Source organism: Hevea brasiliensis, chromosome 3 (genome assembly GCF_030052815.1).
Source record: "Hevea brasiliensis isolate MT/VB/25A 57/8 chromosome 3, ASM3005281v1, whole genome shotgun sequence".
Taxonomy (NCBI): Eukaryota; Viridiplantae; Streptophyta; class Magnoliopsida; order Malpighiales; family Euphorbiaceae; genus Hevea; species Hevea brasiliensis.
Window position 1 is genome coordinate 97630449 of NC_079495.1, and position 19304 is coordinate 97649752.

The 19304-nt window shown below is 28.3% G+C and overlaps 1 protein-coding gene across 1 annotated transcript; it reads right to left on the reverse strand.

Annotated features, from left to right (window-relative positions):
* On the reverse strand, positions 1 to 4623 carry LOC110658279 (uncharacterized). The gene is made up of 7 exons (XM_021815827.2): positions 4044 to 4623; positions 3327 to 3503; positions 3077 to 3226; positions 1826 to 1927; positions 1672 to 1742; positions 1497 to 1564; positions 1 to 547 (listed from the first exon to the last, which is right to left on the reverse strand). The coding sequence occupies exons 1-7, from the start codon at positions 4308 to 4310 to the stop codon at positions 309 to 311; spliced, it is 1074 nt and encodes a 357-aa protein (XP_021671519.1). The 5' UTR covers positions 4311 to 4623; the 3' UTR covers positions 1 to 308.
* Between the last annotated feature and the right edge of the window lie 14681 nt (positions 4624 to 19304).

The following is a 19304-nucleotide window of genomic DNA, read 5'->3' on the forward strand; positions in this document are numbered from 1 at the left end:
TAATAGAAAATTTACTATATTAATTTAAAAAAATAAAATTTTTTACACCTAAAAAAAATTTATAAATGTTTGGGGGCCAAGTCTCCACTTGCACCGCCCGCTCCGCATCTGCCTATACATAAAAAATTATAGGGTCTCATCGCAGCAACCGCAAAATTTACCACCATGGAGTCTCTCATGTACCACAGACAGAACATTTCTACTGCCAACCTTCCGGGATAACAAAACTGAATCCTCTTAATTTTCTTGGTTTCGTGCGCCCAGACAGAATTTCTCATGGACACAATTTAAGTTAACTCTTATCTCATTTAACTGGCAGGTACACTCGATAGAAGCATCTTCAATGTCTCATATGTCATGAAGACAATACCAACACTAGGAACTACCTTGTAGTATTCAGGCAGAATCCCTCTATACAAGCCCTTCAACCCTTCGTTCCGGATTATATGTCCAAATGTCCCAAACAAGCCAGTTGTGTAAACACGTTTACGACCACCAGCCCCTTCCAACTGCATTCTTCTCCTCACAAGGTCCAAAGGAAATGTTGCTGCACATTGTTATAACATTAAAAGTGTCACCCACAGGATGTAAGTATGACTGATAATCATTAGAATAACAGAACATAACCCAGATAATATGAACATTACTTCTTATAAACAACATTGCAATAAATCGTCCATGGGATTACTGCTAAGTTCATTCTAGCAGTAACAACGAAAGGAAAAACAATTACAAGAGAGTAACTGGCCTTCTCAGGGCCTAATGCATTATCCACATGCAGGGCAGTTGCTATGTCAACAAGTCCGCTGAAGAGGCACAACAAGTACTAAAAATGCAGCCAAATAATGAAAAATCTCATGAATAATTGCAATAAGATCAACTCTATTGTTGGTTGCTAAAGTTTGATAACAATTTATTAGTCTAAGACAGCCTAAAAGATATTAGACACAAACCATGCCACAGACACTGCCAGGGAAAGTGATATCAGAAAGTGATATGCATAAATATCATGTAGATACTCCAAATACCAAGCATATTAGCATGTGCTAACAAATGAATAGCATAATAGCATATGCAAAGTTTAGAGACCCTAAAACAAAATTGGGTAAGTTACAAAAACCATGATAATTTGGTGAATAATACACTTGGTTCTTCACTTTTTTCCAGACCGAAGTGTATAATATGTGAAAACTTGGAGATTAAAAGAATGTTTTGCTTAAACAACTTTGGATCTAAAAGGTTAGTCTTCTACTCTTCTTAAAAAATTAAGGACTTTAGTGTACAATACTTAAACAAAAAAAAAAAAAAAAAAGGATTAAAGTGTAAGAGTTTGAAAAGTGAAGAGCTACATAATTCTTTTTTTTTTTATATAAAAAAAAGGAACCAAGCATATATTTTGCCAAATAGACCAAGCATATCAAAAGAAAATCTCAAGCATTGTGTTTTGAGGATTGGAAAAAAAAAAGGCTGAATGCTTACAGCATAGGGTCACTCACCTGTTGAAGATGCAATGCCTGAAAGACTACCACAAGCAAGACTAACCACAACAGTAGAATCATTGGGCCTGCAGTCAATGTGGCAAAAACTTATATAACCAAGCAAGAGACATTAGACATAACAGTGCATATTCACATAACATTGCTCAATTTCACACATTTAAGGAGTCTTCACCTTTGAGACAGCCATAAAGATCTGAGAGACTCATAAACAGAAAAGCTTATTGCTATACTTGGCCCAACTCCCTGCAACACAAAAAGACCCTAATTGGTACTCAAAATTAATAAGAAGAAGCAAACAGAATAAGAGATATACAACACAAGCATACCAAAAGTGTTGCTCCAAGTCCCTTATACAGGCCCAAAAACCCTTCTTCTCTGCATATGGTATGAAATGCATGCCCAATACCTCTGTAGTAGATTGTGTTCCTCTACAAAGTATAAAATCAAGTCAAAAAAAGATTTGAGCAAGGAAAAGTAGGGACGAACACATAACAAATTTAACTAAAAATTGAACCAAACCAATTTAATTCAGTTTTTTGGTTTAGTTATTCAATAAATTGGTTCAGTTTCCATTAGTTTTTTGGGGAAATTTTAGTTTTTTGGTTTGCTTATTAAGGTCAAAAACCAAAATAACCGAACCAATATATGCTACGCCGTTTTGAATGGCTATATATTGAAACCCCCAACTATCCTGCAAATGTTTATGCTTTCTCTCTCCCTCTCTGTCCCAAGCTTCTTCCTCCCCTCTCCCTCACACTCACAGCCCCAAGCCAAACCCAGTCCTCTCCTTCTCCATCAATCTCCCTCTTTGCTTCATGGTATCGCCTCCACATCTCAAACTGTGTCTCTAAAGGCATCACCACCACCATTCCTTAAGTGTTTCCTCCCAGAATTTCCCTTGATGAAGCTTGAAAAGGCATCGACTTACATGGAGTGGCAACATCCTCGATGAAGCACCAGAGCACCAAGGGATCCCAGACATGAAATTGAAAGAATTGATGTACCCAAGAATAGTGCAAAGTGACATCCTCCACATCTGCATCGCTACTTAGGGACCCAACATCAGTGCCACAACCTGGCTGAAGTTTGATTGTGAAATTGTCATACAATTTAGGTTTTTTGCTAGGTTTTGCTGCTTCACGCAACAAGTTTGTTGAAATTGAAATTTTGAATTGCACATGTTTATATATTATTGAATGTTAGACTTTTTCAAATTTTCTTTACGATCAGATTGCACCAATGCAAGTTCTAGCTTAAGTAATGAAATTGTTTGCAATTACTTTTGGCTTTGTTTGCAATTTGAGCTGCAATTTGCAGATTTGAGATGGAAAACTTTGCATTATGTAATTTAGAGATAACTGAAACCAAAGTGCAGAACCAAACCGAATTTTTTGGCTTCGGTTCGCTTCAATTTTTAATTACTTTAGCTCAAAACTGAACCAACTGTTTACACAAACCTAAGGAATAGCATGTTAAATGGGTGTAGACAAACCTAAGCAGTATCATAATAGTCATTAAAAACTCCCCACCCACACCAGTCCCCAACCTGTATACTCACCCAAGTTCACTAGAGTTACCTGTGCTGCAAGGCGCGTCCTCACAAGATCTAGTGGATATGTTGCAGAAGCAGCTGTTATTCCTGACAACCCACCAGCTACAAAGTGTACAGCAAGATCTGCAGGAGCACTCCCTCTCTGTTTTTCCAGGCCAAGAACTGAATGTATCAACTGTAAAAGTTCAAAAGAAAGCATGAAATTTTAGCGGCAGTAAGATCACATATCAATCATCTTTAATTTCAAGAGTTTTCAACCGACTGTATGATCTTACACTCTTGTAGCGCTCATAAGCATAGAAATTCACAGAAGAATAAGGAAGACGATGAGCAATAGTAACCAGATTGCCTTTCCAAAAAGCTCTAAACCCTTCTTCATGAATAATACGGGAAGCCTCACGCCATATGCTAGCCTTGCTTAATGCTGTAACATCAGCATGCATACCCTGAACCTATTAGATTAATACAGTGCGAAGCAGTCAGCAAAACAAACGATTAATGGCAACTAGTCACATGAAAGTCAAATCCTAAAGCAGCAAAAATGCTAAGCAAACAATTTTTGGGTTGCATTCATGTTTAAGATAAAGTATAATAAACATTAGGCATGCCTACTAAAAATATATAGAAACAGAGCAGATAAGTTAGTATAACGAAAATTTGGAACTTCATCAAATCACCCAATGACATTCAAGGGTTTTTGAGCAGACTCTTATCCTCAGAAATGCAATAAAAAAAAAAAAAATACAAACTTGCCTGTCCCAAATTATCGTTACTAAAATCCAAATTTCAATGTCGATACAGCAGTCACTCATCACTCACGCTACATCAAATGCGTTTTTGTTAAAAGCCTCTCTGTTTGAAGAAATTCCAATTCAAGTATAATGGGCTAACTCTAATTCAACAACACCTCAATTTAACAAAGTTCTGTATTTTATTTTTTTGAAAAACCTCCAATCAGCAAAAACCAAATTCAGGAGTAGAAGAAAATAGACCTGAAAGAGGATAGTCAGGCGAGCCAGAGGAGCCGTGCAGGTCTTACTAAAAGCACCGGCAATACCACCAGAAAGCAGCTGTTGTACGGTTCCTATCTGCGCTTGAGGACTAAGAGACTGCTGTTTGTTGTGGTTGTGGTTGTGGCTGTGATTGTGATGCTGCAGAAATTTCCTAGCACTAGCATCAACGACGCTTCCATTAACAACAGCAGCAGAATTGAGGGCTCTCTGTCCTCCCTCAACAACCACACCAACCCTTGCTTCCATATTTAATTTCTTCCCTCGAGATTTGCCTTTTTCCTCTCAAAGTTCTTGGTGTCTCTGTGGCTGGTATATGTTAAGGTGGTTGACCTTGAGATTGGCGTTGCATAGGCGTGCGGATTTTAGCGGTGAAATTGGGAAAAGATGAAAGTCACGGTAGTGGTGAAGACTGAGGAGAGAAACCCTAAACCCAAACCCTAATTAGGGCGGACCAGTGTGTGCTTATTTTATGGGTTCATATAAGAACTTGGAACTCAGAAAAGGTCCGCATGTGGAATATTTTGCCCGTGTGCCTCGGACGGAAGCAGTTTACGGACAGGCAAGGATTTCACATGTAATAAGGTTCAAATTGCTCTGTACTTATTGTGAGGTTTAATTTAATTTATTTTTAATTTTTAATTTAATTTATAAATTTTAATTTATATTTAAATTAGTATAATTAATAAAAAAACTATAATTATTTAATTATTTTTAAATATTAAAATATTATTTTTATATTATATAATTAATTAATAAAAATATTATTTTTATTATTTAATATTATTAATTAAACTAAAAATATAAAAAAATAATTTTATATTTTTATATATTTTTAATTAATTATATAAAAATATAAAATTATTTTTTTATATTTTTAGTTTAATTAATAATATTGAATAATAAAAATAATATTTTTATTTAATTAATTATACAATAGAAAAATAATATTTTAATATTAAAAATAATTAAATATTAAATAATTTATTTAAATAAATTATTTGATATATAAACAAATTAATTAATTAATTATACAATAAAATAATATTTTAATATTAACAAAAGTCATTTTTTAATATTATTTAAACAAAATAATTAAATATTTTAAAAATGATATTAAAATATTATTTTTATATTGTATAATTTATATAATTAAAATATTAAATAAATTATTTTTATATTATATTTTAATATTAAAAAATAATACTTTTATTAATTGAACTAATTTGAGTATAAATCAAAATTTATAGATTAAATTAGATCAAAAATTAAAAATGAGCTAAATTGAATCTCCCCAATAAGTATAGGAGTCAAATTGAACCTTATTCCAATTTCATATAGACAATTTATACATAATTGTAAATTAATTAAATATAGATTAATAGTAAAAATTATTGAGTATATAAATTGTTAAAGAAACAATTATTTGTATAAATTTATATTAATATGTCAAATAATTATAAAAAAAATATTATAAATAAAAAATATTTAATATATTTTCATTTAAAAATTAAAATGAATTCATTTTAAAAATGATATTATCAATTAATATATTTTTTTTATTTATATTATTTAAAATTAATCTAAAACTTTTGAGAATTGAAAAAGCAATAAAATATTATTTTTAATATTTTTAAGTGCAATAATATGAAATCATTTAAATAATATATGTACATTAATCATATGTAAATAGATTTAATATATTAGATATTTAAAGAGATAATATTGTAATAATGATGTAAAGTTCTTAAGGCACATTTAAAATAGTAAGCATTATATAAATTATGTATTTAATATTTACTTAATATGAAATAAATTATAATAATTAAAATTTTTATAAAAAAATTGTTTAAACAACTCACTATTTATAAAAAAATAACAAGCACTAAGTATTACTCTTTATAGAAAGTATTTTGTGCCAGTACTATAAGAATATTTATCTGTTTTATATAGATAATATATATGTAGATTAGCATAAACTTACATTAATATCTCAAATAATTATAAAAAATATTATAATTAATATACTTTCATTTAAAGATTGAAATCAATTCATTTTAATTATAGTATTATCAGTTAATATATTTTATTTTTTTTAATTTACAATATTTAAAGTTAATTGTAAAAATTTTAAGAGTCGAATAAATAATGAAAATATATTTTAAAGTGCAATAATATGAGATATTGAAATAATAATATGTAGATTAATTTTATGTAAATATGTTTAATATAAGAGATATTTAAGGAAATAATGTTGTAACAATTATACAGATTTTTCTTTAAAAATTAAGGCACGTTTAAAAGGGTAAAAATTATATAAATTATATATTTAATATTTATTTAATATAAAATAAATTATAATAATTAAATTTTTTTTTATAAAAAAGAAAGATGTTTAAACCATTTACTATTCATAAAGTATCACTTTTTATAGAAAAGTGTCATGGGAGTTCCTATCTGCTGTTATATATATTAACATAAACTTATATTAATATCTCAAACAATTATAAATGAAAAAGCAATTAATATACTTTTTATGTAAAAATTGAAATAAATTTATTTTAAATATTATATTATTGATTAATATATTTTATTATTTTAGAGAGCTAAATAAGTAATGAAATAATATTTTTAAGTGCAATAATATGAATTCTCTTTAAAGGTCAAGGCACAATTGAAATGAAAAGAATTATACAAATTATGCATTTAATATTTACTCAATATCAAATAACTCTTGATAATCATAGAGAGTAATATATAACAACACTAAGTATCATTGTTTATGGAAATTGCCACGTGATAGTATTATAGGAACACTTATCTGCTTTATTTAGACAAAGGCCAAAATTTGAAGCTACGTAATATTATAATAATGATGAAAAATTCTCTCTAAAAATCAAAGCATGCTCGAAATAATAATTAGAATTATGTAAATTATGTATTTAATAGTTATTTAATATAAAATAAATTATAATATTATATTTTTAATGAAAAAATAAAGATGTTTAAACTGCCTAATAGTACTTAGGGGTGAGTGTTATACGATTTGAACAAAATAAATAAAAAAATTGCCTTAATTTAGTTTGGCTTTTTAAAGTAATTTAGTTCAGTTCGGTTTTAGATTTTGAGAATTTTGGTTATTTTAGTTTTTTTCGATTTTGGAGAGAAAAAATAAGTTGGAATAAAATAAACTGAATTGATTTATTAATTTTTAAATTACTTTATTTTTATAGGAAATTTATGTATTATATGAATTTTTATATATATTAATTGTTTAATTTCATTGATTAATAGTTAGTAGATTGAAATCAAAATCAAAATCAGATCAAATAACTTGAAAATCAAGTCTAAATAATAAAAAAACTAATCATAGCTCAAAAACTGATTGGTTCAAACCGAATTAAACTGAATTAGGATGATTTAGTTCATTTCAGTTTTTTATGCATTTTGGTTTGATTTTGTTTGGTTTCTAAAAGTATAGCAATTCAGTTTTAGCAGTTTGATTCAGTTTGAACCGAATGTTCAACCTTAATAGCACCAAGTATTAATCTTTATAAAAGTGTCACATCATAATACTATGAGAATACCCTTCTATTTTATAATAATAATAATAATAATATAGATTAAATTAAATTTTTTTGACATGGTTATTTGTAAAAAAAAATATTTTTATTTTTTATTTTTCATTTTTAAAGGTCCGTTGGATATTATTTCTGTGTTTATTTTTTAAAATTTAAAAATTGTTTTTAGTTCTTTTTTATGTTTTCTAAAAACGGTTTTTAATTAGAGTTTTTTTTTAGTTTATTGTGTAATTAGAAAATAATTAAAAATACTCATATAGGTAATGATTACAATAAAATGTAAAAAAGAAAAAGTAAAGTTGATTTATTACATTTTAGATAAATAAATAGATCATTATAAATAAAAAAAGGCATAAAAGAAAAAAAAAAACTTTAGGTATTATATTATAATTTAATGTTAACTTTTCAAATTCAATTTTACCCTTTGGATACGATCGTAAAAAATGTTAAACGTTTGCAAATTTAGAAATTTTGGATATAATTGTAATTTGACATAAATATTTAGTATTTTTAGTTTAATTGGATTTTTTTTAAGAAAACTATTTATTGCATTTATAAAAATTCCAACCTTTTCAAAATAGTCTTAAAATAAATTTTAATTCAGTGATATTTATTCTATTAGAGTTGTCTCCAAAGCTTTTACAGTTTTGTATTGATTCTTAGCAGAGTCATTTATAAAAAAAAAAATAAATAAAACATTAATTTCATAATTTGAATTTTCAAAATTTTAAAAATTCAGACGGTCAAAAAAATCAACTGTTAGAATTTTTTCCAACGCAAAGTTGGAGTTATTTGTAATAATAATAATAATAAAACATTAATTTCATAATTTCAATTTTAAAATCTTAAAAAATTCAAACGGTCAAAAAATCAACAGTTAGAATTTTTTTTCCAATGCAAAGGGTTGGTCAGGCGTGTCCAAAGTACCATTTTATTTTTTACTTTCTGATTTGAATTGAATTGAGAGTCAAACGGTAATTTTGATTTGGTTCAAAGTTTTAGAGACCTCTAAATTGGGATTCGCCCTATATTTGGTTCAATTCAGCTTCAAAAATTATTAATCGGTTCAATTTTAATTTTAATTAATCTAATTTCAATTCTAAATTAGACCGATTCCATTTCTATTAAAGCTATAAAATTTTTAATTCTAAAAATACAGTCTGACTTTTAAAATATAGCTAATTTTAAAATAATTTTTTCATTAGTTTAAATAAAAATTGTACTAATTTTTTTTAAATTATTTTTTAAAATATAATTTAGCTATTTGATAATAAAATAAAAAATTATGATTAAATTAAAAAATTATTTATTATATGTTTGGTTAAAATTATTATTTAAGATGTTATAGACAAAATCGAAAACTGCAATTAAGTCAAAAAGTTGTTCATTATATGTTCTTCGCTGCAACCCCAAACGGGACCTTACAAATTGCAAATCCTTCTATAAAAGGATCTCCTCCGCTTAATAAAATAAAAAATTTGTATCACTAGTGATGGACGCAAAAATTCAATTTAAGAGTTTAATTAAAATACGAAATTTGTAAAACAAATATGGACTGACAAGAAATTTAAAAAAAAAAAAGATTTGTTGAAAATTAAATAGAATTGTTGTTAGTTAAAAAAAAAAAAGAAATTAAGGAATGCCTAATATTAGAAGTTACTGAACTTACAATATATTGATTACCTAAAATTAAAAAAAATGTCTAGTTTATCTCAAATTTCATTTTTTTTAAAGTAATCATGAAAAATAAACTTAATTGAAATTATAGATTAAATAAAATGAATGACATGATTCTAATTTGTGAAAGAAAAAATATTTTTCTAACTTAAGTATGATGAAATTCTTGCAAAGAAGAGATCTCAACTATAGGGATGAGATTATGAGAAAAATGCCACTAAATTTTCAAATTAATAAAAAAAAAAGAAAGAAGTGTGCTAGACTTCAATGATTTTGTTCAAAAATTTAAAATTTAAAATAATAAAAATTGATGATTATGGATTTATTAGAAGAGAAAACCGGTAAAATAAAATTGATAGAAAAAAAAGAGGCAAAAACAATAATGAGTTAGATTTTTCTTTTTTTGGCAAAAGGATTTAAGTTTCATAGTTGATATCATTTTTTCAATAGAATAATAAAGAATTTAGAATTTTTTTTAAAATAAAATTACTAATAAATCTCTAAAAACTTTTAAAATATTAGGGTTCAATACTCCATTAAAATTTGATAGGTAATAATAAAAAATATTGATTTGTTTAATAAATTACCACCATATCTATACCAGCATACCTATTAAAATTTTTTGGGCTAGTGCCCTATGAAATCTATTAGACAATATAAATAATATTTTTTTGAGAATTATCACTATACTTCCTAAAAAATTTTCAAAATTCAGGTCCAATACCCCGTTGCCCAAGTGTAAATCTGTCTCTAAGTATTACACATAGAAATTTAAAAAAATATGATTTGAAACTATATAATTTTGTGTTACTTTTGCCTCATTTACGTATATTATTATTATATTAAATTTTAAACTATATATTAATATTTAATGTAAATTATAAAATTATTATTTTATATTTTTTTTTTTAATTTTTGTGTAGAGAAAATCTTATAGAAAGAGCAAGAGGTCAAAGAGAGATGAACAAGCGAGGGAGAGAGTTCCTTGGAGGAGGTGAAAGAACAAGAACTGCACTAACATTTTGAAGAGAATGTTATTTGTAAAGTAATTGTACCATTAATATGTTTTCATATTATTGAATATACTTTTTTTTTCAAGATAAAATTTGTTGATAGAAGGGGAATTACAAGCCTAGGTCTTACAATGCTAGATCCAATAGCGATTAGGAATGACAGCGGGTCGAGTTTTTACAGGAATTCGATCCGATCAAATCCTAATAGCACATATTTGAATAACATATAATTGAGTTTCAGGTTTGAAATTTAATACTCATGACGGGTTCTGATCGGGTTCTGATTTTATATGTTGGATATCCGTTACACAAGCCCGTTTATATAAATATTTAATTAAAAATAAAATATATGTTTTTTATAATAATATTTATAAATTTTTATATATTTTATTTTATATAAAATAAAATTGAAATATTTTATGAAATTATTAAATTTTTAAAATATAAATTATTAATAAAAATAATTTTTTATATATATATTATTAATTAAAATATATAAAATTAAACGGGTTCGGGTATTTACCAGATATTAATAATCGAGTTTGGAATAAATTCAGATAATTAAAAATAAATTTTAATCAGGTTTGAGATGGATTTAGATTTTGAGAATATTAATCGAGTTCAGGTTTAAGTATGATGATTTTCACAGGTTCCCTATTTGTTGTCTTCCCTAATAGAGATACGACCGTAAAGAGTAACATAAAAAATTAGAGGTTTGAAAGAAAACTAGCACTAAATACAAACAAGGCTCAAAGCAAAATAAAAAAAAATTAGGCTAGCGATAGAGGATGGAGGGGATCGGTCAACAACGTTGCCCAACTCGAATCACTATCTGGAAGGGAAACACTGACCTCTCATTCTTGGAACCTCCAACCAAAGCACAAGAAGGCTCAATAATACCCATTAAGTAGACTTCCAAGATAGAAGAAAGGTCTCTAGAAAACACAAAAAGTTCAAACTCCATCCTCTACGATTTACAGAGAGAGCCAAATGGTAGGCGACACTTTGCCTCAGAAGGTCGGTGAACCATAGCTTAGGTTGACAATAGGATACCTAAGGTATCATTGCTCTTGGCAATGTCGCAGCCTCTCACAGGGCTTCTCAAATAGACCAAGTTAACTATAGGGAATCTTCAATCGATAATAATAGTGTAAGAGTCTCTAACACAACCTTCACCCATATTAACTCCACCTGCATGCAACACAAAAGTACACAACTAAAAACTATATGCAATCCTTACCCGGAGGTAAGGGGTATAGGCAAAGGAGAAATAGCTCTCCATTGCCAGTGTGGGGCAAGAGAAGCTAATAGCTAATAGGAACTAGTGGATAAGCCTTTGAAAAAGGAAAGAAAAAGGAAAAAAAAATTCTCTCTCTAGAAAAGCTAGAGAGAGATCTAAGCAACCGCCTATGGACTATACCATCTAGATAAGTGTTAAAAGATAATTAAGTATGGATCAATCCATCTTCTTACATTTATATACCATTCGGCTGAATCGGAATAGAATCAGTTAAGAATTGATAGTTTCAGTTCAAGGTTTAGGAGAATTAAAATTATAATCACAAAAACTTCTTTTGCAGTGTTATTTTGATTCAGTTCATTATGATTCCGATTAATTAGATCCAACATTTGAAATTATTTCAAAGTTTTATTAAAAAAAAAAAATTAGTTTGATCTAAAACCAAATCAATGAATTTCAATTCGATTCAAATTCAATTTGATCAATTTCGATCTCAATTCTAAACCAACCCTCAACTAGTCTAGCTCTATCTATCTATAATTGCCTTTCTTTCTCTCCCGTCAACATCTTCTTCTCTTGGAACACATATGGATTTTTTTACACAGACAAGATACATATATATGGATTAAATCAATGATTTTGCATGATTTTAAATTTCCTTTCACAAGTTTAATTTATTTTTATTCTAGCGTAGTTTTTTAAATTTGATTCAAAATACAACAATGTTGCTTGTCTAAAAACCAATATAATAAACGTAAATCATCATTTATAGAAAATAATTACACAATATTATATAATTTGTGTGACGCGAAAATTTTACTCATAAATTGAGAGGTAAAGATCCTATATATTTTTTACTACATAATAATTATAGATGTATTTTCTAGTCCAATATTCTGATCACTTGAAAACACGTGTAGTTATATATATATATATATATATATATATATATATATATATATATATATATATATATGCTTTTGATGTTTTATATATGTATTTGAAAAATAATACACAGAAAAAAAAAAACAATTACAAAGCACGTAGGGGTGAACAGTTTTTTTTAACTAAAAAATAAAATAAAATTGATTTAATTTATTTTTTTTTTATTAATTTTTGGTTCATCAATTCAATGTTAATTAATTTTTTAAAAAATTTCAATATTTCAATTTTATTATTAAGATAAGAAATAAAATCGAATCGCTCCATTTACATAAGCTTTGTCGCTTATTCCTGCTTATATTATTAGCTTCTCTTGATCCTTTAATTCATAAATCACTTCATTTCTGCACTCAATTCCTTTAATACTATTTATGGCTCTCATCCTAACCTTTGGTTTGAATTGTGGAAAGTGGAGAGAAGAAGAAAGAAATGAAATTTGATTTCCTTCAATTCTCTTGTTTGGACATGTATTTGAATACAGAAAAGAGGAAAAAGAAGGGAAAAGAGAAGAATAATGCATTTCTTCAACCCCATTGTGTCTAGGGGTGAGCATTAGGTTCAAACCGAACCGAATTAAATTTTAGAAACCGAACCGAACCGAAATAGGTGAAAAACCGAATCGAACAGAATCACTCTATTTTGGTTCGGTTCGGTTTAAACCGATCGGTTTGATTTTTATTAATTTTTTAATTTAGACTTGATTTTCAAGTTATTTGGTCTAATTTTAACTTTGGTTTGAACCTAATAACCATTAATCAATGAAATTAAACAATTAATATATATAAAATTAAATATAATTTATAATTTTTCCATAAAAATAAATCAATTAAAAAATCGATTCGGTTTGATTTAGTTTGATTTGACTATATAAATTACTATTCGGTTCGGTTCGGTTTAATCAATTTTTTTCTTTTTAAAACCGAACTGAACCGAAATAACCGAAATTTTTATAATGTAAAACCGAACCGAACCGATTTAATTTTAAAACCGAATCGATTGAACCAAATTGACTCGGTTCGATTCGATTTTTCGGTTTGAACCGAATTCTGCTCAGCCCTAATTGGGTCTGTCCCAAAAGATTTCCCTCCAAATTAGAGGAGAAAGAGGGAAATTGCTTGTTGTTTGTGTGAAGATTACTTCAACACCCTTCAATTACTTCAATAGAAAAAAGGGTCTCCAATCTCTTTCATTTATGCTCTTCTCTTTGATGCAGAAAATGTCTCCCATCTTCCATCATTTCTACTCTTCTCACAAAAATGCCTTTGGGAAGTGTTTGAAGTTTCATACTACTCTAGATTGTCATATTATTTTTATCCAAAAAGGCAAATATTGAACCCAGGTTCATCCAGTACCTTAATATACTCTTTACTGCATGACCTAAGGCCCCAAGAGGCACTTCGGATTCTTTACAAATTATTAAGACCAATTAGAAATGTGCATGTAGAGAACAACATTAGAAATGTGAGATTTCCTCAGTAATATGAATTAATCTTCAGGCAATGTTATGTCTATGTCATTGTAATAATATTAGCTAAAAATATTATTAAACCTCAAAAGCAAAATATTTTAGTAATCAACTTAGATAAAAGAAAATAAATCAAGGTAAAATACTTGTTTTTCATTTTTTTTCCTAAAAAAAAAAAAATCTATATATATATATATATATATATATATATATGACATTCTCTTCCATGGTATTGTTACATGACTAATACGTGGTAAAGTCTAATACATGACATTCTCTTCTATAGTATTGTCACGTGACTAATACGAGACATTCTCTTTCATAATATAGTCACATAACATTCTCAATTATATGTAAGTTATAAATTATTTAATAGTTAAGTACTCATTATTATAAGGTAACTTACAATATATTAACATACATTAATTACATATATATATATATATATATATATATATATATTTTAATTATTTCTATTATGAAATATTTATTAAAAAGTTTAAGATATAAAAATAATAAAATAAAAATTTGAAATAATTAATAAAAAATTAAAATATTATATTATTTTTATATATTAATATTAAAAAATATATATAAATTAAAATTATTAATAATCATGTCCATTAGTATGGAAAATTTCCTAATTCATTCATATTAAGAAAGGTTAAACAAACTTTCTCTTATAACTGGACAGCCCAATTACAATACAATAAAGCTCCATAAAATAACCCCAAACAATAAAACTCACGACCCAAACAATAGAACCTTAAAGGAAATAGGTGACCTGAAAAAAAAAGGGCATGGATCCTAAAAACGTTGTAGGTCCATATTTTCTTTTAAGGGTATATTCCTCTCCTATTTTAATAATCTATCTAAACATCATAAAGTAAATTAGATTAGATAATTATCATTTAAAATCACCCAACTTTATGAATTATTTCATAAAAGTTATTAATGAGCAAATTTTCCACTTATAATCACTCAAGGATAACAATATATATATATATACACACCAAGGACGCACCGACTGAGTATCTGAATCTTCTTCAATTATATTGACACTTCTTTGAAAAGTTTGAGGTGCTTCAGGTGCTACTGGAGTAGAAGTTGAAGCTTCTAGTCTAATTTTCATGTCTCTTAAAGCTTGAATGAATTCAAAATTGCTGTTGTTTTGTAAATCTTTCTGGTTGTTTTTGAAAGCTTGAAATGGTTTGAAGATTGAGTTTTTTAGTTTTATATCAGGCATAGTTTCAACCTGAGAAACTGTAGCCTGTTCGGTTTGTTCCATTTTTTATAATTGCTTACCGATGATATGCAAATGAGCATTTGTAAAGTTATTCTGTAGAATAATATTTTTTATATTTACAGAATCATTTTCATTTGGAATTTTGTAAGGAGCTGCTTCTACTGTTTGGTCTAAATGAGGAATTTTTACCTTCCTAAGAGGAGGATGTTCAGATTGTATTTTTCTACCATCTGAAATTTTCCATTCACGAGTTTTATTTCTAGCAGTGATAGGGTTTACAGACAATTTTTCTTCTGAAGAGTTTTCAGAGTCGTAATGAACTCTGATTGGTTGTCTTCTAACTTTTGTTGTTTAGGTTTTGAAATCTAAGAAGGTTTTGAAACTGGATCTGATTTTTTGAAAGTTTTTGAAATTTTGGAAAACAGATATAAAATGTTATGTTGTTTAGAATACATCTCAACCCAATCAAAGAAAAGAATATGAACTTTATGTTGGTATATAAAGTCATAATATTCTTTTTGAATTTCTTTCCTTTGATCATTGAAATTTTTGAAAAATCATATTTGCTTTTTATGATTTTTAGCGGAGTAAAAATCATCATGTAAATATTGTTTGTCTACTTCAAATTCTTTTTCAAGCACATTAAGCTCATGATTTACATTTTCTGTAATGGCTGAAAAAGTAGGTGAAGTAGGTTCTAACTCTGTTTGGGTTTCAACCTGAATAGACTCATTTTGTAAATTTGTATAAACTGGATGGGGAACATTTGTAGAGTAATCTATGTTTTTTAAAGTGGATCTAGGTATTTCTAAGGTAGAAAACTTAGAAGAGCTAGGTAAATATGAGGTAGAATACCTAGGCTGAATATTTTGTATTTCTATTAGTTTTGTAACAGGCAAACTCATGATAGAGGGTATACGAGATACTCTTCCTATGTCTACTGTACTGGATGTCGAAGAATCATCTGAGAACCTAAGGCTTCTGTTAAAGCTAAGGCTGACTCTTCCATCTTCTCATCTGGTTTTTTGAATTTCGACCCCAAAATGGACTGAATTCCATTACCAGAAGATTCAAGGTAAAATGGTGGGACTCACTCAATGTCCCCGAAGCAATTATAAACCAAGGAATAAAAGAGTGGCTTAAGGGGAAAAATCTCTTACCACAAAATCCAGTACAAAACCAGTTGTTTTTGACCCAACGATCACATGTCATGGCTAGATTGGCGGGAGCTAAAAATGATAAAGAATATTTTGCAATAATGAAACAGTTATTGCAAAACAGAACCAATTCCTTTATAGCCGATTCTGATTCAGAACCCGTAATCGATTTGGGAAATGATAATGAAGAAGGTTGTGGTACAAAATCTCAAAAAAAAAAAAAAGACCGACAAAAGAAATTTATTGCGGCAAAATTATCCATTTTACTTTTATATTTTGATCTTGTAATTATTTTTGCACTTTTACTTTTCTTTCTTTCAAAACTCGGCGGGACACTGTTCACCTATCACTGTTCATATTTACTGTTCACATGTGAAAACAACAGGAAGAACTATTCAAGTACTGTTCACCCGACAAGAAGAACAGTTCAAGACACTGTTCAAGTACTGTTCACACGTGAAAATGTCAAGTGGCAGACACTATTCAAAATTTAAAAAATTACAAACCTGCCCCTAGTCATTTCTATATAAGGAGGCACTCATTCAAAGCAAATCCATCTTCCAAATTTGGTATCTTCCAAATTCATCTTTCCAATTCCATTTCTCTTCGGCATCCAAGAAACAGAGAGAATCCAAAGAAGGTCTTGGAGGGAAGATCACCCCGAGGCAAGCAAAGAGCAAGAAGGTCGATTCACTTCCCGTCCTACCCTACCTCTACCTCACTCACAAAACCTTGTAACTTCCTTGTAGTAGATCTTAGGAAGCTCATGTGTTGAGCAACCTTTGTAAGTCCTACCTGAAATTACATCTCCAAAACCTCTATACAAAACTTACAAAAGTTTATAAAATTTCAAAGTAAGTTTTCTTTGAAATCTCTATACAAAATTACAAATTTTGCATGTATGTGGCTGGTTTAACCGCCTAATATGCATATATATATATATATATATATATATATATATATCATATTTAAATTTCATTTCCGAAGATTTCTTATCTTTTTTTTTGTAAATTTTGTTTATTTGTTAAATTGTTTATATATTTTTCAAGATTTAGAGAGTAGTTTCTTCCTTGTTAGCTCATCCCCCTGTCGATCTCGGTGCGTCCTTGGTATCAGAGCCTTGGGGGGGGGGGGGGGGGGGGAAGGTTCTATTTAAGATTTGGATTCACATTCAAACATTTCTGAGAGGTTGGTAAAATGATATTAAGGCGATAAGACAACTTCTTTAGAGGTGTAAACAGGCCTGGGTTGTAAGTCTCGTCTTTGAAAGCCGAGTGAAGGCGTGTGTTTAGGACAGTGATTCTTTTGGCGATTATCTCACTTGACTCAAAAGATCAACCTACAAAAATTCTATAAGTATGAATCCTATTTTCTGTAGGACTGTTTCTTCTTCAAACTCTTCTACCTCGTCCTCTGAGTCGAGAAAGATAATTAATAGTGAAGAAATTATAATCGAAAATTTTGAAAAAATGTATAGATAATTGGGAAATTTCAAAAGTATAAAAAAATTAGATCTATCAGACTACAAAACTTAATTTCTTCAAAACCGATTTCACAATCAAAACTAAAAAAAGAGATCTTCAGATTTCAAAACCTTTTGAGACCGTTTCACTTCTGTCTCAAAAATCTTTATAAAAACACCGTGATAAACAATACAAATAGATCCACATAGGTTTAGTCCAAATCGAAATTAAACCTCTTACAAAAGAAAGATTGAACACCTCAATCCTAACAGTTCTTAGAGATACTAGGTTCATAAACTTTCAGGACTCATTACTTAGTTCAGTAGAGTCTAGTTTGTGTAGTGGACCAATCTCTTTCGATTGTTATTCAAATTTTACTGTTTCGTTAAACGACAGTCATATTACAAATCCCTTGTTTTACAAATCAAAACTTACAATTACAAAATGCTTGATGGATCTATTCCTCTTACTTTGATTTACAAAATTCATTACAAAGCTATGGTTTATGCTTTTGCTACAAAACATAAGTTTCAGAGTAAAAGAGAAGAAAAATTACTTTTATAAATTGATCTTACAAAATCTAACACTGTAATTTCTAGATCTATCCAATGGAAAGACATAAACTTGCCAGAAGAATAGATCTTAGAATGTGTAGTGGAACCAGAATCTTTAAAAATAGTTGAACCAAACGTTTAATTAAGGCAAATCACCCAGTATGAAGATGAAAGAGTCAGCCTTAACTTAAACAGAAGTCTTAGGTTTTCAGATGATTCTTTGACATCCAGTATGATAGACATAGGAAGAGTATCTCGTATACCCTCTATCATAAGTTTATCTGTCACAAAACCAATTGAAATACAAAATATCCAGCCTAGGTACTCTACCTCAAATTTACCTAGCTCTTCTAGGTTTTCTACCTTAGCAATACCTAGTTCCACCTTATAAAATATAAATTACTCTACAAATATTCCTCATCCAATTTATACAAATTTACAAAATGAGTCTGTTCAGGTTGAAACCCAAACAGAATCAGAACCCACTTCTCCTACTTTTTCAGCCATTACAGAAAATGTAAACCATGAACTTAACGTACTTGAAAAAAATTTTGAAGTAGACAAACAATATTTGCATGATGATTTTTAGTCCGCTAAAAATCATAAAAAGAAAATATAGTTTTTCAAAAATTTTAATGATCAAAGGAAAGAAATTCAAAAGGAATATTACGACTTTCTACACGAACATAAAGTCCATATTCTTTTTTTTTACTAGTTTGAAATGTATGCTGAATATCATGACATTTCTTATCCATTTTTCAAAAATTCCAAAAAATCCAAAACTTCCAAAAAATCTACAGAAGTAATAACCCCAGTTTTAAAATATTCAAAACCAAATCAACAGGAGTCAGAAGATAACCAATCAAAGTTCATTACGACTCTAAAAACTCTTCTGAAGAAAACAG

Coding starts and splice junctions, on each gene's coding strand:
- LOC110658279 (XM_021815827.2), bottom strand. CDS start 4,310: ATGGAAGCAAGGGTTGGTGTGGTTGTTGAGGGAGGACAGAGAGCCCTC. Junction 3,504..4,043: donor GCCTGACTATCCTCTTTCAG/GTCTATTTTCTT, acceptor TTAATCTAATAG/GTTCAGGGTATGCATGCTGA. Junction 1,565..1,671: donor TCTTTATGGCTGTCTCAAAG/GTGAAGACTCCT, acceptor CATTGACTGCAG/GCCCAATGATTCTACTGTTG.